A 23,291-nucleotide genomic window follows, 5' to 3' on the forward strand; every position below is an offset into this window, starting at 1 on the left:
CCCAGACCCAGCCAGACTCACACAGATGACTGGAGAATCCACCTGTGGATAGGAGCTACCCACTCTGGGTCTCCTCTCCACTGAGAGCTGGACATTCGTTGGGATGACCTGCCTGCAGATAGGAGCTACCCACTTTGGGTCTCCCAAGAACTGTTCTGTCACTCAATAAAGCTCCTCTCCACCTTGCTTATCCTTCAGTTGTCCACATACCTCATTCTTCCTGGATGCAGGACAAGAACTTAGGACCTGCCAAATGGTGGACTGAAAGAGATGTAACACAAACAGGGCTGAAACATATCCCTCTCCCACACTTGCCACGTTGCAGGCGATGAGAAGGAGAGAAGAGCCGTGGCGCTTCGGAGAGCTCAGACCTAGGGGCTCTGTAAGCCAGGGCTGTGACACCCTTTTTGGGGCTTGGTGGTTTCTGGCATCTCCAAGTTTCCAGGCACCAAGCATTCCCCTTGTCCAGATGTGGGTGCCCACAGTGGAAGATGCTTATGGTGTATCTGATCAAACCACAGGCTTACATGGAGACAGTGCCTTTGCTGGCTTCTGAAGCTGCCCGCCCTGCTACAACAGCCAGTGTGCCTGGCTGTGCACAGTGATCAGACCCCAAGCTTGCCCATTCACACACCTCTCACTGCTCCATGCCTGGCTTCCCCTTAGCAGGCATGGGATCCAGGCTGTTAGCATGAGCCAAGTGCAGCCTGCCAGACCGAGTGGGCAGAATGAGCCCAGTGGGCCAGAACAAAACTCTGGCAAAGGTGCCACCAACCACAGAGGTTTCCGGCTAGAAGAGCAACATCCTAAGGATCCTGAGACACTTTTAAGTGGTGGAGCCACAATTTAAAGCAGTTCATATCTGACTTCTACTTCCTGATACCTCTCTCAAAGTTAATGGTACACACTAAAGTAATTGAAAGGTTTTTTTCTTTTATTTTTAGTTAGCTATAACCAACTATATCACTATTGGCTCTTACCTTTACTAAGACTGATCTTTATCCAGAAACAATAAAAGTAAGAATGCCCATCTAGCTGCTATGACCCATATGGCATCAAGCCCTATTTCGAAGTTAGGTACAAAGATATAGAACAGCAACCTGGCCAACATGGTGAAAACCTGTCTCTAGTAAAAATACAAAAAATTAACCAGGTGTGGTGATGTGTGTCTGTAGTCCCAGCTACTTGAGAGGCTGAGGTGGGAGAATTGCTTGAAACCAGGAGGCAGAGGCTGCAGTGAGCTGAGATGGCACCACTACACTCTAGCTTGGGTGACAGAGTGAGACCCTGTCCCCCCATAAAAAAAAGATGTAGAACGGGGATCAGAAAACTTTTTCTGTAAAGGGCCAGATGGTAAATATTTTAGGCTTTGTGGGACAGGAGTCTCTGTTGCAGCTCTTCAACTCTGCTGCTGTAGCTTGGAAGCTGCAACATATAATATGTAAATAAATGAATATGACTCATTTGTTCCAGTAAAATTTTATTTTAAAAAACAGGTTTAGCTGGGCACAGTGCTCACACATGTAATCCCAACACTTTTGGAGGCCAAGGTGGGAGGATCGCTTGAGCCCAGGAGTTCAAGATAAGCCTAGGCAACATAGGGAGACCTCATCTCTACAAAAATTAAAAAATTAGCCAGGCATGGTAGTGTATGCCTATAATCCCAGCTACTTGGGAGGCTGAGGTGGGAGAATCACATGGGCCCAGGAGGTTGAGGCTGCAGTGAACCATGATTGTGCCACTGCACTTCAGCCTGGGCAACAGAGGGAGACCCTGTCTCAAGAAAAACAAAAAACAATACCAAACTAACAAAAAAACAGGCTCAGGCCAAGAGATTGGCCTTGATCCATAGTTTATCACCTTGTTCTAAAAAAATAAGGTAAACTCCTTTAATAACATATTTTAAAAACTATTCTGATGTTTATATACCTTTAGGAGAAGATATTCTTGAGCTAGCAATTATGACTATATTGAATCAGATAACCATCATATAATGGGTACAAGGAACTCTTAAGTATTAGTGCTAGGAGCCGGGCACAGTTGCTCACATCTGTAATAACAGCACTTTAGAAGGCCAAGGCAGGAGTATTGCTTGAGCCCAGGAGTTCAAGACCAGCCTGGGCAGTATAGTGAGACCCTGTCACTACAAAAAAATTAAACAATTAGCTCACATGATGGTGCACACCTGTGGTCCCAGCTACACAGGAGGCTAAGGCAGGAGGATTGCCTGAGCCCCAGGAGGTCGAGGTTGCAATGAGCTATGATTGTGCCACCACTGCACTCTAGTCTAGGGGATAGAGCAAGACCCTGTCTCAAAAAAAAAAAAAAAGGAAGGAAGGAAAGAAAGAAAGAAGGAAAGAAAGAAAAAACAGTTTTAATGCTAGGGAACAGCAGATATTACTTAGAAGATAAGGATACTGATACTGTAGTTCAATTTTCAGCTCTGATATTTAGTAACTGAATGAGCTTAAGTCACTTAATCTTTGTTCCTTCATTTGTAAAAGTGGAGGTTATAGTACTTATAAATTCTCCATGAAGATTAAAATAAATGATTTAATTGTTTATAAAAACAAACTTATTGGCAAAGCTTTTGTTTCTCAAAAAGTATGTCTCTTGATTCTAATCTTTCCTCGGCAATCTTCTGCAGTATCTGTGTACGCTCATATTCCCCCATTCAGAAAGACCCTGCTGTAGTACGCTTTAAGTGACACATAGAAGGAAATGAAAGGGGTGAAATAATTTTTAATCCACTGTATTGACACATAGTTTACATGGAATTAAATGCACCCAGTTTAAGTGTATGGTTTGATGAGTCTTGACAAATGTATACTCCTATGTACCCATTACCCTTATGGCAAGAAAGAGAAACTGAACATTTCTATCACTTTAGAACATTCTTTTCTGACCCATTACAGTTAATACTGACCCCTACCCTGGCCTCCAGACCACCACTGATCTCCTTTCTATAATTATAGATTAGTTTGTCTGCTCTGGAATTTTATATAAAAGAAATTATACCATATGTACTCTTTTGTAACTAGCTTCTTTTATTCAGTGTAATATTTTTTGAGGGCACTAATTTGCCAATTACTTCTGATGAATACATTCATCTATGTTGTTACATACATCATTAGTAGTAGTCTATTTTATACTGTTTACCAATGTTGAACATTAAGGTTGTTGCCAGTTTGGGGCTACTATGAATAAAAGGACTATGTACACCTGTTAACAAGTCTTTGTATGGATATATGACTTCATTTCTCTTGGTTTTATAACTAGAAGTGGAATTTCTGTGTTGTATGGTAAGTATATGTGTTACTTTATAGGAAACTGCCAAACTGTTTTTCAATTTAATTGCACCTTATTATGGTTCTACTGGCAATATATGAAAATTCCATTTGCTCCATATCCTTGCCAAGACTTGGTATTATCAGTCTTTTTTATTTTGGTCATTCTAGTGAGTATGATATACTATCTCTGTGGTGTTTTAATTTGTATTGTCTTAGTGACTAATGATGTGCATCTTTTTATATTCTAATCATCCAATTGTATATGTTATATTGAGAACTATCTATTCAAACCTTTTTCCTTTTTTTTTTTTTGAGATGGAGTCTCACTCTGTTGCCATTCTGGAGTGCAGTGGCATGATCTCAGTTCACTGCAAGCTCCGCCTCCCGGGTTCAAGTGATTCTTCTGCCTCAGCCTCCCAAGTAGCTGGGACAACAGGTGCCCACCACCACCCCCAGCTAATTTTTGTATTTTTAGTAGAGACAGGGTTTCACCATGTTGGCCAGGATGGTGTCAATCTCTTGACCTTGTGATCTGCCTGCCTCGGCCTCCCAAAGTGCTGGGATTACAGGCATGAGCCACTGCACCCAGCCCCCATTTTTATAAACTAGCTTTTTTTTCTTTTTAAATTGTAAAAATTCTTTATGTATTTTGGGTTCAAGTACTGTCAGATATTTGCATTTTAAGTATTTTTTCCAGTCTGTGAATTGTCTTCTCAATTAATGTCTCTTGGAGAAGTTTTAAATTGTTATGAAATCCAATTTATTTTTTAAATGTTTATGAATAGTGTTTTTGTGTCCTAATAGATCTTTGCCTTCCCAGGATCAAAGATATTTTGTTTATTTGTTTATTTTTTCTAGAAGTTTTATAACTTTATTTTACATTTAGGTCCATGATCCATTTTGAGTTAGTTTTGTCAAAGATCATGTTTTTTTTTTACCAGTATCTGGTTGTTCCAGAACCATCTTTGAGATTATTCTTTCTGCATTAAATTATCTTGACATTTTTCTCGATTCTGTTTTATTGATCACTGTGTGTATCCTCATACTGTGTAGTTACTGTAGCTTTATTGTAAATCTTGAAGTCAGTTACTGAGTAAGTCCTCCAATTTTGTTCTTTTTCAGTGTAGCTTTGGAAATTTTAGGCCCTTTGCATTTCCACATAAATTTTAGAGTCAGCTTGTCAATTTTTACAAAATAGTCTGCTGGAAGATTGACTGTAATTTCTTCGACTCTATAGACCAGTTGGAGGAAAATTACTATCTTAACAATACTAAGTCTCCCAAACCATGACTGTGGTATATTTCTCCATTTATTTAGGTTCCTTTAATTTATCTCAGTGACGTTTTGTGATTTTAAGTGAATAGACTTTGTGAAATTTAACCCTCTGTTTTTCATGGGTAGGATGCTATTTTCAATAGTATTGCTTTTTTTTCTTTTTTGATATGAGGTCTGGCTCTCACCCAGGCTGGAGTGCATTGGCATGATCTTGGCTCACTGCAGCCTCCTCATCCCAGGCTCAAGTCATCCTCCTACCTAGCCTCCCAAGTAGCTGGGACTACAAGTGTGCTCCACCATGCCCGGCTAATTTTTGAATTTTTGTAGAGACGGGATTTCGCCATGTTGCCCAGGTTGGTCTCAAACTCCTGACCTCAAGCAATCTTCCCGCCTCAGTCTCCCAAAGTGCTGGAATTACAGGCGTGAGCCACCGCACCTGGCCTCTAATGATTTTTAAATCTGTCTTGCCTTCTGTGTGCTTGTTCATTTGTGAAACATGTACTGGAAAACCTCCTTTATTTTAGGCATGATCCTAGACTCTGTATATACAGAGTCAAGGAACTCATTGTCTGAGGAAGGGGACAGATAAGAAAGTGACTATATGTAATAAAGTGAAATAACCATGGTAATAAATACAAGCCAGGCCTCCTAAAGACCTTGGTTTCTTAATAGATAACTTGCTTTAAAATTTGGAATAATAGAGTTTAAAAGTAAAAACTAATACTTCACCTAATATTTTCATCATTATCCAAGTCGCAAAATTTAAAGGTAAAAGAGATCTTAGAAAGTGCCTCTTCTAACCACCTTTCCTTACAGACAAGAAAATAAGAGTTGGTCCAATTCCCACAGCCAATAGTAAACTGAGAGAACACTCTTGCTGCCTATACCAAGTCACAGTCCTCAAAGGTTGGATTGGATACTCACTGATGGCCAATTGTCTGTTCATATTTGCATATTTACCGGATACCTCATATGTGTTAAGCATTATCTTTGTGCTAGATATATGAAAAAAATAAAATTTATTCCTGCACACAAGGAATTCTCAGGCTAGTTGAGGAGATGGATAAGGAAAGAGACAATTATAATAGACTGGTATTTTCTCCAATAATGTTCCTTAGGAATCATTAGTTGCAAGATATAGAAACCTATTCAAGCTAGCTTGAATTAGGAGAGATTATTTATTTATTGTAAGGATATGAGGAAATTATATGGGACCCAATAGCAGGAAGTACAGCCCCACCTTACTAGAACTGGAAGGGCAGGTTCTTCCTCCTTCCTTCTTTTTGCCATTCCTTCCTCTCCACATGGCTTCACCTCTTTGTATCTGCTATATTTTTCTCTCCCTGCAGATTACTTCTGCTCATTCATCTACTTCTTCATTCAATTTGGCTGCCCCCAAATATCAGCCTCAGACCTTGAGTCCATATGACTTTGACTCTCCATACTTTTTTTTTTTTTTTTTTTGAGACAGGGTCTTGCTCTGTCATCCCACAGAGTCATCTCCCAGACTCAAGCTCTCCTCCCACCTTAGCCTCCCGAGTAGCTGGGACTACAGGCATGCACCACCATGCCCATTAATTATTTTATTTTTTGTAGAGACAGGGTCTCAATTTGTTGCCCAGGCTGGTCTCAAACTCTTGCGCTCAAGTGATCCTCCTGCATTGGCCTACGGAAGTACTAGGATTACAGGCGTGGGTCACCGCGCTCAGCTGACTCTCTATACTGAATTGATTCAGTCTCTCCCTCCCAAACTCCAGACTTTCAGGCAAGAGCCTTTCATTGTCCCAGCTTAAGTCATATGTCTACTCCTACTCCTTCCAGCCTCTTAGAGGATAATAGGCAGTGCAGGTTTTCTAAGACTACGAGTGGAAAGAAATGATGGGTATCACTCGATCATCGAGAGATACAGGCAAGTGGTAAAGCAGCATTCTATTTATGTTCCTACTTATATATTCTTTTAAAAGTTTCTTTCTCTTTTTTTCAAGGTTTGAATGTTTCAAGATCAAGAACTCAGTAAACTACCATCTGCTTTTTACCTTAGTTCTATTCAGTTTAATAGTAACCACAGTAAGTCATATTTTGTTTCTAACAGATTAAGCATGTAAATTCACCATTTATAGAGTTTGGCATATTTTACTTCCAGTATTTGCTTCATGCTGTCAAACTGCAATCTTGCTACACAAAACGAGAATATCACACTGACAAATATTGCTCCCTTGTTCCCTGTTTAAATGTTACTTCTCACTGTAATTGAAATACTTTTAAAACTCTGTTTAGTTTTTAAAGGGGAAAAGAAAAAAGCAAATATTAGTAGCAATAGGGAAAAATTAATTTTTCTCATAGATGGACATATTAGCTCCTATTTGTTAAAAATGAGAGATTGGCTCTGCTCCATTGGTCCTAATGTGACTGTTTTAATGGTTAACTTTTCCCTAGTAAGTTGAGATAGCTGGTCACTTCTAATCCTACATTAATGCTTTTTTTCCTCAAGTAAATTGCATTTTATATTATGAAAATATTTATTTCAAAAAACATTTATTGAAAACTTACCATGTCAGGCACTAGAAATACAGAAATGATAAAAAAAGCAGTTGCTATCTGTGAGGAGCTCATTCTATTAGAGATTTTAGGCATGTACACAAAGAATTCATCAAAAGATAATAACTGTAATAATAGGGGTAAAAACTACTTCTATGGTGATGAGATAAAGGAGGTTCAATCAAGGCTTCATGCATGGGTCAAGGAAAGCTTTCAAGAGGAGGCACCTGAACTAGAATTTAGCTGATGATTAGGAGCTCATCAGGCCCCTGGGCGAAGCATTTGTAGATAGCAGTATTGTTTGTTCATAGGCAGAGAACTTTGAAACAACATAGTGAACTACCATTTTCAATCACTTACTTTATGCCAGATATTGTAACCATGTACTTTATCTTTATTGTCTCATTAAATCAACACCACTGGTAGAATTGGGCAAGATTTAATATGGCTGGCACATATGGTAATTGAAGAGCAGTGAATGAGTCTAGTGAATTAGACAGACGTCAGATTATAAATACCCTTGTATGCTTTGTTTAAGAGTTCAAATTTTTATCCTCGAAGTAGTGTGGAGCAGTTAGGCATGGTGGCTCACTCCTGTAATCCCAGCACTTTGGGAGGCCGAGGCTGGTGGATCACCTTGAGGTCAGGAGTTCATGACCAGCCTGGCCAATATGGTGAAACCCTGTCTCTACTAAAAATGGAAAAATTAGCCGGGCATGGTGGCATGCCCCTGTAATCCCACCTACTCAGGAGGCTGAGGTGGGAGAATTGCTTGAACCCAGGAGGCAGAGGCTGCTGTGAGCTGAGATCGTGCCACTCCACTCCAGCCTAGGCGACAGAGTGAGACTCTGTCTCGAAAAGAAAAGAAAAGAAAAAGGTAGTGTGGAGCCAATTACTGATTTAAAGGGAAGATGTAATCAGATATGTGTTTTAGAAAGATTGCTGTGGTTATGGAGGCTGGATTATAGGAGTATGAGGCTAGACCCAGGGACTTTTGTATTTGCTTTAGTAAGATATGAGACTTAGGTGAAAGTAATATAGCTGTGAGGTTGAAAAGAAACGGTCATAAATAACAAACTGCAGGATATGTGACCCACGTCATAGTAGAGGGGGTGAAAGTAGAGTAAAAATGAGTTGTCTAGAATGACTCCTGGCCTGGTTGTCAGGATAGATAGTATGTCTTTAATCAAAACAGGAAACTTGGAGGATGAACAGCTTTTACAGGATAGATAATGAGTAGGTTTGCACCATGGGGTAGGGGTAGAGATAAATTCAATATGAAATGTGTTAAGATTGAGGTGCCTGATATTACTGACATCTGAGGCTTAACAGTTAGGCTGGACTAAAGATGTAGATTTGAGAATTGTCAGGGTATAGTTAGTACAAAAATGTGAGAATAGATGACCTGAAAAAGTAGCATGGGCCATTAAGATGACAAAGGGGCCAGGCACGGTGGCTCACACCTGTAATCCCAGCACTTTGGGAGGCCATGATGGGAGGACTGCTTGAGCCCAGGAGTTCAAGACCAGCTGGGCAACATAGTGAGACTTTGTCTCTACAAAACATTTTTTTAAAATTAGCTGGATATGATGGCATGCACCTGTAGTCCCAGCTACTCAGGAAGCTGAGGTGAGAGGATCGCTTCAGCCCAGGAGGTCAAGGCTTCAGTGAGCCATGATTGTGCCACTGCACTCTGGCCTGGATGACAGAGTGAGACCCTGTCTCAAAACAAAGACTAGAAGCACAACCTAATGAAATACTTACATTTGAGGACTAGGTGGAAGAAATAGAGCTAGCAAAAGCGACTGAGAACAAGCAATCAGGGATGTAAGAAAGCTAAGAGAGCCTGATGTCATGGAGTACAAAGATTTCTAGAAGTGAAAAATGGAAGAACAGTTGCCTCTGAAAGGATGAGTACAATGAAGATTGAGAGCTAATAGAAATTTTCAGTTGGAAGACCAGGTAACCTTAATGAGGATGCTGTCAGTAGTAAATTGATGGAGGCAGAAGCTAGATTTCAGTTAGCTGAGATGTTGAATAGGAGGCTGAAAGGGCACATATGCACTATTTACTCGTTTCCACATTACTTTGCCTAAACTACTGTATTAGTCCATTCTCATGCTGCTATAAAGAAATACCCAAGACTGGATAATTTATAAAGGAAAGAAGTTTAATTGACTCACAGTTCCGCACGGCTGGGGAGACCTCCGGAAACTTAACATCATCGTGGAAGATGAAGCAAACACATCCTTCTTCGCATGGTGGCAGGAGAAAGAAGTGCAGAGTGAAGGGGGAAGAAGCTCCTTATAAAATCATCAGATCTCATGAGAACTCACTCACTATGATGAGAACAGCATAGGGCATGGGAGAACCACCCCCATGATCTGTTCACCTCCCACAAAGTCCCTTCCCCAACACGCAGGGATTACAATTCAAATTACAATTCAAGATGAGATTTTCGGTGGGCATACAGCCAAACCATATCAACTACATATTGGTTAATCATGAAAGAATTGTAGAATTTCAGAGGTGAAATGAAGTCTTGTTATGATATGAAAGAAGAGAATCAAATCTAGAGATTGTCAGTGACTTGCCTGGCCAATCAAGTTTATATAGAGAATTGGTGAGAGAGACAGACTTTGAAGTCAGATTTAAGTTTGGATCCAGGTTACTTAAAAACTTTGGGACCTTGCAAATTACTTAATCTCTCTCAGCCTTAGTTCCCTTTATCTGTTAAATGAAGAAAATAGTATATATTTTATGTTAGTTGTGAAAATCAATACCTAACACATAGGAAGGGCTCCATAATTATTTGCTTTAAAAAATGTCTTTAAGGCCGGGCGCGGTGACTCACACCTGTAATCCCAGCACTTTGGGAGGCCGAGGCGGGTGGATCACGAGGTCAGGAGATCGAGACCATCCTGGCTAACATGGTGAAACCCTGTCTCTACTAAAAATACAAAAAAAATAGCCACACCTGGTGGCGGGCGCCTGTAGTCCTAACTGCTGGGAAGGCTGAGGCAGAAGAATGGCGTGAACCCGGGAGGCCGAGGTTGCAGTGAGCCGAGATTGCGCCACTGCACTCCAGCCTGGGCGACAGAGTGAGACTCCATCTCAAAACAAACAAACAAAAAATGTCTTTAAGAGGCATGAGGCATGTCCTTTTGCATTTCTTTTATTAGTCACAATGGGAATCTGATAGCATTACCTATATAAATGGAAATTAGTATTCTGAAATAAGAAATTTCAGAGATTAAAAGCATTCTCCCTTACTGGGTTTAGAGTTACAGATATATAATATCTCATACACATCATACTTTTAAAACTCACAATGCTTAAAGGAAATAATCTGGGTTTTTTTTTCTTTTTTTTTTTTTTTGTACTGAGGGTAGAAATTTTGTAGCCAAATAATAAAATTATATAAAATTTTATGGGATTGCTACATTATATGAGGATATAGAAATATCTAAATCCAGTACTTAGTATCAGAAATATCATAGTCTTGTAGGGAGAAAAAACAAACTATTAAATGCCACAAAGTTTATACTGAAGAGTAATGGTAGAAAGGAGGGTGACTGGTTGCTTCTGCTGTATAGAGAAAGGATCAGAAAAGGCTTCAAGAAGGAGGTATAGTTTGAGTTGAATCCTAAAAGATGATTAATGAGTAGAGGAGGATTTCTGAACAAAGTAAAGAGCAGCATGTTTAAAAATACAGAAGTGTGAAACTAGCACATTGTAGGAAGCACAGTACTTTCTGGAGACTTGGATGAGGAGGAGACAAGAAGACAATAGTGAGACCAAACAGAAAGGCTAAGAAATTTGAACTGTATCTTGCAAGTGATGAGAGTCATGGCAGGGTTATGACTTGAATTTTGATTCCCCTGTACCATATCATTTAAAAATTGTGCTCCTGTAGGGAAATACATACATGTTAAATCTTAACTAGGCATTGAGCTTAATCATCCACATGACATTGGAACCTACAACTAGGGTTTGTGTAACTGCGAATGCATCTAGAAAGGTGAGTTAGAGATTTCTGGAAGCATAAGAAAGCACAAGAAATTTGTTTTAAATGTCTTCACTTACTGAGCCCCTACTGTATGCTAGACACTTTCAGGTATTTTAGCTTATCATTCCTCACCACTATTATTGTTCATTATCCAGATGAGGAAGGATGCGTCTTTTAGTTAACTTGTCCAAGGCCTGTAGCAAGTAAGTGGCAAAGGTTGAAATTTACTCCTATCTCTACGTCCGGTGTTCTCTCTGTTGTAGAACAGATCTGCTACGGGGATTGTCAACATAACTTCTTCACTCCTCATGAGTATCCATGTATCCTTATCCCTCCTTGATACTGATGCAGAGTTTGCAGTGGTCCACAACAGATCTAAAACATTCTGCTCACCATAACAGGGCTAGCACTAAGGAAATCCTCCTGTAGCTCCCAGCCTTCTTGTGGCATGCCACTTGATCTGATTGCTTTTACAGGCTGGATTCAAGTCTGAGTAAGATGGGGGAAGCAGAAGAGGTTTGGGATTTGCAGAGTAGTTGGAATTGGTTTTTCTTCCCTTCATAATGTACTTCATTCATGTGTTTTTTCTAATATTTTGCAGGTTTACCTTAAGGTAAAAGAGCCGATATTCCATCAGGTAATTTTTTGTAAATTATTACACATTAGATTGTTTAACGATACATGGCTGCTTGTGATTTCCTTGTCTAAGAAATGATATGCAGATAAAAAAATTTTTTAATGAAATGGTAGATGTTCTAAGGAAGTTCAGTGTTTAAGAGAGGTTGCAAACTCAAATGCTTACAGGAGCTTAGTGTAGGTAACAGGAATATACCTGGGATAGCCAATGTGCAGGTCCAGCTGGCTGTTGGTATTCAGTAATACAGGTGCAACATTGCTATTATAAGCAGAAAGAACCAGGAAGCATTATGCACATACACATAAAGTCTTTTTATGACATCTAGAAAAGACAGACTGAAAATTCCTTGAACATTTTCCCCCTAATATATTTTAATGCATTTTTGACATGGGAGGTGATGTACATTGAAGGAAGCGAACACAGGAAACTTTAGTGTAGGAAATGGTGATTTAAGTGCATGCCATTATGAAACCAGAGTGAAATAAAGAAGCAGGCCTTTGAGTGCTGCCACGTGCCTGGTACTATGCTCACTACTACACAGACTTCTAATCTCACCAACAGTCCAACTAATTGGGAATTATTATATACATTTCAAGGAAAATGAGCTCAGAAATATTTAATAATTGCCCTAAGGTGACACAGTTATTAAGGGGGAGAACCAGGATTATAACCTAGATTTGTCTGACTCCTTTTCAACATTCTTTTAACAAACTAGCAAACAAAAATGAATAAATAAGCACGCTTTTCAGAAGTGCCACAGTTTTAAAATATTTTGTGCTTATATAAACATTTACTAATGTTCTTGTAACTTTTACAATTCAAGCTATACAATAATCATCTAACTGGAACCTAGCTTTTGAAGTATATTCTATAACCACATTATTATGCCTTGCTTTTCTCCAGGTCAGTTGCAGGTGGATGAACTAAAATAAATGCTACAGAAAAGACATCCTCACGGCCAGGCGTGGTGGCTCACACCTGTAATCCCAGCACTTTGGGAGGCCGAGGTGGGTGGATCAGTTGAGGTCAGGAGTTCAAAACCAGCTGGGCCAACATGGTGAAACCCCATCTCTACTAAAAATACAAAAATTAACCAGGCATGGTGGTGTGCACCTGTAATCCCAACTACTTGGGAGGCTGAGGCAGGAGAATTACTTGAACCCAGGAGGCAGAGGTTGCAGTGAGCCGAGATCATACCACTGCACTCCAACCTGGGTAACAGAATGAGACTCTGTCTCAAAAAAAAAAGACATCCTCACTTTCTTGTTTACTGTAACTTGAAATTATGCCATTATGTAATTACTCTTTTATTTAGAAAGTTTTATTAACAGTATAAAAAACAAAGTTGACCAGACACAGTAGCTTATGCCTATAATCTCAGTCCTTTGGGAGGCTGAGGTGGGAGGATTGCTTGAAGCCAGAAGTTAGAGACTAACCTGGGCAACATAGCAAAAAATAAATAAATAAATAAATAAATAAAAATTAATCAGGCATGGTGGGACATGCCTGTATTCCTAGTTACTCGGGAAGCTGAGGCAGGAGGATCCCTTGAGCCCAGGAGTTTAAACCTGCAGTGAAATATGATTGTGCCACTGCACTCCAGCCCAGGCAACATCTCTTTTAAAATAATAATAAATAAATGAAGTTAATCTGTATAAATACCTTAGTTTTTATGAACTTCTTGTTCGCCTTTGCTAAGAAAGAAAAATAATGACCACAAAAATATAAAATTTGGAAATTCTGGGTTGATTTTTACAAGTTTTATGACCATCTATTTTTCATTTTGTGTTTTAGAACTATTTGACACTATGTAATAAAAAACAACTCTTAATAAGTAACTACTCCTACTGCAATATCCATGTGTTTTTCCACTAATAAAGATTTTCTTCTCTATGTATAGCAGTAATATTTACTGATAAGAAGAGAAGCAGGATGAAAGCTAGGTCTATCCATTCCCACTGTGGCTTGTGTCGTAGGCCTAGAGATTAAAAATCAGGATAGAGAAATGAAGAAATAAGGAAATGCTAGGGTGAAGCAAATAAGTAATCTAAAGGTAAAAGACATTCATTCATTCAACAGATGTCTACTATCTGCCTTCTCTGTACCAAATTCTGAGCTGGAATTTGCAGACAGGCAGCAAAGCAAAGACTTTATGATCTACATACAGTCAAGCAGACCTGGATTTAAAATCTAGTCTCCTCCACTTACTAACTGTACACCCTGGACAAGTTAGTTAACCTCTCTGAGCTTTGGTTTCCTCATTGTTCAACAATCGCCCCACCTTTTTTTTTTTAAATAGAGCCTCGCCCTGTCACTCAGGCTGGAGTGCAGTGGCTCCATCACAGCTCACTACAGCCTTGACCTCCTGGGCTCACGCAGTCCTCCCGCCTCAGCCTCCCAAGTAGCGGGGATTACAGGCACACACCACTACAACAGGCTGTTTTGCATCTTTTGTAGAGATGGGTTTTACCATGTTGCCCGGCAGGTCTCAAAACTCCTGACCTCAAGCAATCTGCTCGCCTCAGCTCCCGCCTTGGTGAAGCTCAGGCAGGGTTACAGGTGTGAGCCACCGTGCCCAGCCTGAACAAACCCTTTTTAAGTGCCTTCAATGTTCCAGGCACCGTACTAGGCACAAGAGATACATACACTAGTGAATAAAATAACAAGCCCTACCCTCATGGAACTTCACTCTCTCTATAATAACCTCCTAAGTTTGAGGATTGAATGAAATAATGCATATAAAACCCTTGTCACATAGTAAACAATAAATGTTAACTAATATTAGTATACATAGGCAAATAAGATATGGCCACTAATCTCAAGAAGATCATTATCTAATCAGTAATATAGACTTGTAAAAAATAATTGCAGTATATAAGTCTTGTGATAAATATGTAAAAGCAGTGGTAATATAGACAAGGGTATGCTCTGTCTACTTAGATGACTCCTAGAGGGGCTTCAGGAGAGTCTTGAAGATGAACAAGATGTCACAGGTAGAGAAGTAGAGAAAGGCTATTCCATCTATAGAGAAGCATGTGTTAAGGCAGCAGTCCCCAACCTTTTTAGCACCAGAGACCGATTTTGTGGAAGACAGTTTTTCCACAGACAGCCAGGGAATGGTTTTGGGATTCTACCTCATATCATCAGGCATTAGATTCTTATAAGGAGCACACAACCTAGATCCCTTGTGTGTGCAGTTCACAATAGTGTTTGTGTTCCTATGAGAATCTAATGCCATTGCTGATTTGATAACAGGCGGAGCTCAGGCGATAATGCTCACTTGCCTGCAGCTCACCTCCTGCTGTGCAGTCCAGTTCCTAAAAGGCTGCAGACGGGTACCAGTCTGGGGGATGGGGACCCCTGTGTTAAGGTACAGAAGTGTGAATTGGTAACTCTTGCACATGAAACAGGAGTACAAGTTCACCCAGGGATTTGTGGTAGCGTGTTGAGGTGTTTACAAAATCACTGACTGCATCTCAACATTCCTATTTTCCTATAACATTTATTTTATTCAACTATATTGCAGGGATTAAACTTTTTTTGTTTTTGTTTTTTGATACGGAGTCTCACTCTGTCACCCAGGCTGGAGTGCAGTGGCGCAATCTCGGCTCACTGGAACTTCCATCTCCCGGGTTCGTTATTCTCATGCCTCAGCCTCCCAGGTAGCTGGGACTACAGGTGTGCACCATCACGCCTGGCTAATTTTTGTATTTTTAGTAGAAACAGGGTATCGCCATGTTGGCCAGGCTGGTCTTGAACTCCTGACCTAAAGTGATCTGCCCACCTCGGCCTCCCAAAGTGCTGGGATTAAAGGCGTGAGCCACCACTCCTGACCTAATTTTTGTATTTTCAGTAGAGACAGGGTTTTTTCATGTTGGCCAGGCTGGTATCAAACTTCTGACCTCATGTGATCCGCCCGCCTTGGCAACCCAAAGTGCTGGGATTACAGGCATGTGCCATCATGCTCAGCTGGGATTAAACTTTTTAAAGTTAAAACAAATATAAATATGTTATAGAATTGAGTACAATGACCACATGAATTTTTAGGATGAAATAAGAAACTTCAAAGAAGTTTGTGTTTTCAGTGTGCCTCTCCCATCTCTGTCCATCAGGAATAAGTCATTCTTCCTTTGCTACTGGGAGTATTTCGTAGAAAAGTTTTAAAAGCATTGGTATACTATAAATATTTGGTGTGGCTGGCCCTAGCTGTAGGAGATGGGTTTGGATTACTGATGAGGGGTTAGGTCATGAGGAGCCCTTTATACTATGCTTAAAATTATAAGCAGTCAGGAGCCATTAAAGGGTTTTAAGCTGCAGTATGACCAGATGAGATTCTCATTATAGAAAGATCATTGAAAGGCTACCTAGGGTCTGGAGGAAGGAAGTAAAAGGCCAAGGAAAGAGACAAGTTTGATTTCTGTTGCTCTAGTCCATTGAGAAAGGATTTAAAAAAAAAAAAAAAACAGTGCTATAGGATGATATGAAACAATACACTATAGATATAACAAGTAAATTTATATAGTATACATACTTGCTAGAAGGTGATAACTGCTATAAAAAAGAAAAACCATGTTAGGGTAGGGTGATGTCCTTCCACTTGCCCCTCCTTCACTCTCTCCAGTCACAGTGAGTCTTGCTTTATATTTCAAACACAATAAGCATGTTTTCACTTTAGGACTTTGGCACTCACTATTACCACTGCCTAGGATACTAGTACCCCAACTATCTACATCGTTTATATCCTCACTCATTCAAGTCTCTGCCTAAATGTTAACTTAGCAGAGAGGCCTTATCTAACAACTCTATCTAAAATTATAGCCCATCCTTCTCTGTGTTATCCTGATTTAACTTTTATTAGTTGCTTTAGTAGAGAGAAAACACTAATAATACTTTTATAGCCTTTGGAGTCCGGAGACTGAAAACAACTATTAAATATAGATAAAATTTCACTATAAAAATATACGTATTGTTAGATAAAAATTATAAAAAGGACCAGAAAAGTCTATATTCTATCATCTTTTTTACTTAAAAAAAAGAAACCTCTATAAGTTGAGAAATCAAACTTGCATGCTGCCAGCCAGATAAAATCAGTTTCTATATAGTTGGAAGGAGGGAATGAATACTGGGTAGGCCACTAGCAATGGGGAGCATCAAAAGTATGGGGTAAGTGTGCTCTGGAGAGAAGAAAGTTAATTTGAAAAAGTCCCATGATGTTGCCAAGGCATAGGTTCTTTCCTAATCCATCATTTCGTATGCTCAACAAATCTCTGGGAAATTCATTCCCATTGACTCCTATATGCTGACAGTTCTATTTCTTCAGCTCTGATTTTTCTTCTAAACTATAGACCTAGGTATCCAACTTCTGCTAGATGTCTCTACTTAGCTATCTCACTGGCACATCAAACTCTGAACATATATGCAGAAGTGAACTCACCATTTTTCTCCCTAGTCTTTCTTCTCTTCATATATTCTCTAATCCAGTAATTAATTTTGCCATGCATCTAACTGTCCATGCCATAAACCAGGCCATCATCCTTGTCTTTCCCCCTCTCTAACTTCCATTCAAATTAATGATTAGTCTGAACCCTAAATCTCTAATCTGTTCACTTCTCTGCATCTCCCCTATATTACCCTAGTTCAGGTCTCCATCTCTCACTTAGATTACTGCAACACGTTATCATTGGTCTGTTTCCTGTCAGTCTCACCTCCCTCTCATTCTCCACTCAGCACAACAGGGACATCTTTCTAATACATGAGTCTGACCATGTTATCTATTGGTGAAACTTTCATTGACTTTCCATTATTTTTCCTTTTTGTTTGTTTGTTTGTTTTGTTTTGTTTTGTTTGAGATGGAGTCTTGCTCTTGTTGCCCAGGCTGGAGTGCAATAGCACCATCTTGGCTCACTGCAACCTCCGCCTCTTGGGTTCAAGCAATTCTCCTGCCTCAGCCTCCCAAGTAACTGGGATTACTGGCACCCACCACCATGCTCAGCTAATTTTTTGTATTTTTTAGTAAAGATGGGGTTTCACCATGTTGGCCAGGCTGGTCTGGAACTCCTAACCTCAGGTAATCCACCCACCTCGGCCTCCCAAAGTGCTGGGATTACAGGTGTGAGCCACCCCACCCAGCCTTTTTTTTTTTTTTTTCCTGAGACAGAGTCTTGTTCTGTCACCCAGGCTGGAGTACAGTGGTGCAATCTTAGCTCACTGCAACCTCCGCCTCCTGGGTTCAAGCAATTCTTGTGCCTCAGCCTCCCAAGTAGCTGGGATTACAAGCATCTGCCACCACACCTGGCTAATTTTTGCATTTTTAGTAGAGATGGGGTTTCACCATGTTGGCCAGGCTGGTCTCGAACTCCTGACCTCAAGTGATCCACCTGCCTCAGCCTCCTAAAGTGCTGGGATTACAGGTGTGAGCCACCACACCCAGCCTCTGTTACTGTTATATAAAGTCCAGCTCTTTAACATGACTTGAAAGGCCAGATTTGACCTCTGGTCTCTGACTCCATTTTTCCTATTCTGTATTACAACAATATACTATAAGGATCTTTTTTTCCTCCTTGTCTCTGGAATATAAGATATGACAATAACTCTCTTCCACTTTCTTTTAAGGTAACTGCTACATGAGCTTCAGGTATAAAATTTTAAACACCCTATCCTCTAGAAAGACTTTCTACTGTATAAGTCTGGATTAGGTGGCCTTCCTATGTGTTTACAAAGTACTCTGTACAGTTCCTGCCATAGAGTTATAATACTGTATTACAATTGCCTGGTTACTTATCTCTCCCTTTACTAGATTGTAATTGCTGTGAGTATAGGGATTACACCTGTCTTATTCACCATTTGAGCTGCAGTTATGGATTTAAGCTGGCAATGAGACTCTAATAAGCTTTAATGTAATACTATGTTTACTCAGCTTTATACAAGGATACAGGGTGAGAGTTATAGCAGATGTAGCATCTTCATCTCATCAGAAGACCCAGAGCTATTCATATACACAGCTTCTTTTCTACCCTTATCCACATAAGATTGAGACCAGCCTAGGCAACATAGTGAGACCTCGTCTATACTAAAAAGAAAAAAATTAACCAGGATATGGTTACACACACCTCTAGTCCCACCCAGCTACTTGGGAGGCTGAGGCAAGAGGATGGCTTGAGCCTGGGAGATCAAGGCTGCAGTGAGCTATGATCATGCCATTACACTCCAGCCTAGATGACAAAAGACCCTGCCTCAAAAGAAATAAGAGTAATAAAATAAAACTTAATCAAAATTCTATTATAACTCAAAAGCAAACAGTATTATTAATTACTTAGGAATGCATTTGTAGATGACTACTTTAAGTTAGTAATTATATAAAGAAAAGCAAAACAATGTTTATTACACAAGTCAGAAGAGGGGTTTCCTCTAAAAAGGAAGGGAGAGGGTTGGACTGGGAAGACACAAATGCAGCACTTCTGGGGGGTTAACAAGGATTTACTTCTTGACCTGGGTGGTGCTTTCTCAACTATTGGCTTTATATGTATTTGCTAAATCATATTTTCCCACTAGGTTCAATTTTCCAGGTACTAATACTCATCTAATGCTCAATACAGAAAAGAAAGAAGAGCCAACGCTAGGAAGATATGGGAACATATAGAATAAAGAACACAGGAAAATGGATTAACCTTAGTCAAGAAGTGGGCACCTTTTTTGGAGACTAGGGATGAGAAAGAATGCCAGGGGAGGATGCACATGAATGCAGAGGCATTTAGAAGAGTTAAAAGAATTCAGGTTTATAATATTGTAAAATGGGAAGCACAATTACTGTATTTGCTGAAAGCAAAACTAAAGAGAAGAGAGGAGCTAAAGAGTATGAGGCAAAATTACAACATTTGTTCAGGTTTCAGCAGATATTTAAAATTTCAAAGATCCATTCAGAATTAAAATTGATATAGGAATTCTGATATTGGTTATTTAATAAAGTTAAGCAGGCTCTTAACTTTTCCTCAGAAGTTAGCATGACTTAGTGATTTAACACATTTTAAAAAATTCTATTCTCTAAAATGTAATGAAGGATAATAAATATTTACATTTAATTGGGAAGGCTATTTTGGTAGGCAGAATAGACTTCCTTTGCCAAAGAATAATTATTATACTAACCTCATTTTCCATTCCTATTTAGGTCATGTATGGAATGTTGGTCTTTACATTAGTACTTCGATCTATTTATATTGTTACATGGTAAGTAGTTTGGATCATCTGTACTATGATTGAAGTATACTCAGACCTATGACAGTAAATCTATAGCCTAAATTGAAATAACACACAAAAGCTCACTTCAGTAGAGATGTTGGAAGAAAACTATAACCCAACACTTATTGTTATATTATAGGGAATACTGGGTCTTCAGACAAGTTGTTCATGGGCATCAAGTGAAAACTAGGGTTCCAAAATTAAAGACATGGGAAAATTAAAGGGAGCTGTCTATGATGGCCTTGTTTTGAATATTTATAAAGTTCATTAGATATTAGATACCTTAAAAATCCTACAGTTAAAACAAAATTGTTTTTGTCTTTCTTAAACCTACTTGACTAGAGATTTCCTTTTACATAGTATCTCCAAGGAAGGCTATTAATGTCACAAAGAATTAGTATTTCATGAAAGATTATTTGGGAAATGGGTATAATCTTTAGGCATTCATGAAAATTAAATAAGAAATAACATTCGTGAGATTACCTTAAATAGGGTGTGGCCGCACAACAGGTGTTCAATAAATAAGTAGTATGATTTGTGGGTTTGTTCTTTTTTTTCCTTTTTTATTAAACTTTTAGTTTCTAGATAACTGTAGAAATGCATACATTTGTAAAAAAAAAAAAAAAAAAGATCCCAGTATCCTTTACCACTCTCCTCCATTTGTAGCATCTTACAAAACTATAGTATGATATCAAAACCAAGGCTTGATATGAATACAGTCAAGATACAAAACATTTCCATCATCAGAAGGATGCCTGTGTTGCCCTTTTATAACCACACCTACTTCCCTCCTGCCCCACCTCACTCCTCACTCCCTATCCTTAACCCCTGGTGATCACTTAATCTGTTCTGCATTTCTGTTTTTGTCATTTCAAGAATGTTATATAAATTGAATCTCATATATAACCTTTGAGATTGGCTTTTTGAACTCAGCATAATTATCTGGCGATTAATCCAAGTTGTTGAGTGTGTCAATAATTCATTCCTTTCTATTGCTGAGTAGTATTCCATGGCATAGACGTACCACAGTTTAACCATTCACCTGTTGAGTAACATCTGGATTGTTTCCAGTTTTGGGCAATCATGAATAAAGCTGCTATGAACAATTGTAATGCAGGTTTTTATATGAACACAAGTTTTCGCTTCTGGAATAAATTTCTGGAATAAATGCCCACAGTGAAATTGCTAGGTTTTATAGTAATTTATGTTTAGTTTTTCTCAAAACTGCTGAATTGTTTTCCAGAGTAGCTCCACCATTTTTACATTCCCACCACCAATATATGTGTAATCCAGTTTCTCTGCATCCTCACCAGAATTTGGTAGTGTCACTATTTTTAATGAAGTTTTTAAAAATTTGCATTTCCCTAATGGCTAATCACATTGAACGTAACTTCCATGTGCTTATTTGCCATATGTATATGTATTCTCCCTGGTAAAATTTCTGCTCATGTCTTTGCCTAGTTTCTTTTTTTATAAGAGATAATAAGGACACTTTCTATTGTTTTTACAGTTGAGTTGTGAGGTTCTAATTCTTTATTAAATACGTGATTTGTGAATTCTTTCTCCCAATCTATAACTTTTCATCCTCTCTTTCAATGAGCAAACATTCTTCATTTCAGTGAGGTCAAATTTATCAGTTTTATGGATTGTGTTTTTGGTGTCCAGTCTAAGAACTCTGTACCCACCTGATGCCAACGATTTGTTCCTATGTTTTTTTTCTAAAAGATTGTATAGTTTTACATTTTACATTTAAGTCTGTGGTTTATTTTCAGTTCATTTTGTATAAGATCTGAGGCATAGGGCGAGGTTCTATTTTTTACATGTGGATGTCCAACTGTTCAAAGACCCATTAGTTGAAAAGACTGTCCTTTCTCCATTGAATTGCTTTTGCACTTTTGTCAAAAATTACTTGGGTAGATTTGTGTATGCCTATTTTAGGGATCTCGGTTATGTTCCATTGATTGATGTGTCTCCCCTCCAACAATACCACACAGTCTTCATTACTGTGGCTGTATAAGTCTTCAAATCATACAGACTGATTCCTGCCACTTCATTCTTCTTTTTCAAAATTGCTCTAGCTATTTAGTTTCCTTGCCTTTCTATATAAAGTTTAGAATAATATTGTCTAAATTTAAAATCTTGTTGAGATGTTAGGAATTATGGGAATTACATTAAATATGCATATCAATTTGCAGAGTTGACATCTTTACTATGTTGAGTCCCTTGATTTATTTAGATCTTTAATTTCTTTCATCAGCATTTTGTAGTTTTCAATTTTTTAAGCAGTTGTGATATTGTATTTTTAAATTTTAGTGTCCACATGTTCATTGCTATTATATAGATACACAAATGATTATCTTTTATTCTGCCACCTTGTTGAAGTCAGTTCTAGGATAGTTTTTTTTGTAGATTGCTTTGTTTTGTTTTGTTTTTTGGTTTTTTTTTGAGACGGAGTCTTGCATTCTCCCAGGCTGGAGCGCAATGGCACAATCTCGGCTCACTGCAGCCTCCGCCTCTCAGGTTCAAGTGATTGATTCTCCTGCCTCTGCCTCCCGAGTAGCTGGGATTACAGGTGCCCACCACCATGCCCAGCTAATTTTTCTGTATTTTTACTAGAGATGGGGTTTCACTATGTTGGCTAGGCTGGTTTCAAACTCCTGACTTCATGATCTGCCCACCTTGCCTCCCATAGTGTTGGGATTACAGGCGTGAGCTACTGCACCCGGCCCTGTAGATTTGTTTTTAAGATTTGCTACAAATAGAAATAGTGTATATCCTCATTCTTGATGTGTGTGCTTTTTAGTTCCTTTTTGCCTTATTGCCCTGACTAGAACTTCCAAGACTATGTTAAGTAAGAGTGGTGACAGCAGATCTCCTTGCCTTGTTCCCAATTTTAGGGGAAAAGCATTTAACCTTTCATCATTAAGTTAAATGTTAGCTATATGTTTTTTATAGATGTTCTTTATTAGGTTGAGGAATTTGCCCTCTATACTGGTTTGATAGGGCTAGCATAAAATACCATTAGATTGGGTGGCTTAACCAACAAACTTATTTTCTTACAGTTCTGGAGGCTACAAGTCTGAGACTAGGGTGTCAGCAGGTTTGGTTTCTTCTGACACTCCTCTCTTTGACATGCAATTGGCCACAGAGAGAACACAGAGAGAAGGTGGTCATTTGGTCTTTTCTCTGTGCATGCCTGTGTCTGATTTCTGTCTCTGTGTGTGTCCTAATCTCCTCTTCTGATAAAGGACACCAGTTATATTGGATTAGGGCCTACCCTAATGACCCCATTTTAACTTAATTATCT

The 23,291-nt window shown here is 39.0% G+C and overlaps 1 protein-coding gene across 4 annotated transcripts in view; it reads left to right on the forward strand.

Moving 5' to 3' along the window:
* Positions 1 to 23,291, forward strand: part of ACER3 (alkaline ceramidase 3) — a 163,999-nt gene that overhangs the window by 114,934 nt on the left and 25,774 nt on the right. For all 4 annotated transcript variants that reach the window (XM_025357607.1, XM_025357608.1, XM_025357609.1 and 1 more), the window contains 3 exons: positions 6,551 to 6,632; positions 11,714 to 11,749; positions 19,914 to 19,972. In XM_025357607.1, coding sequence (XP_025213392.1) covers positions 6,551 to 6,632; positions 11,714 to 11,749; positions 19,914 to 19,972 — 177 coding nt within the window. The remainder of the gene's footprint in view (positions 1 to 6,550; positions 6,633 to 11,713; positions 11,750 to 19,913; positions 19,973 to 23,291) is intronic.

The sequence above is a fragment of the Theropithecus gelada genome, chromosome 14 (assembly GCF_003255815.1).
Source record: "Theropithecus gelada isolate Dixy chromosome 14, Tgel_1.0, whole genome shotgun sequence".
NCBI classification, from domain to species: Eukaryota; Metazoa; Chordata; class Mammalia; order Primates; family Cercopithecidae; genus Theropithecus; species Theropithecus gelada.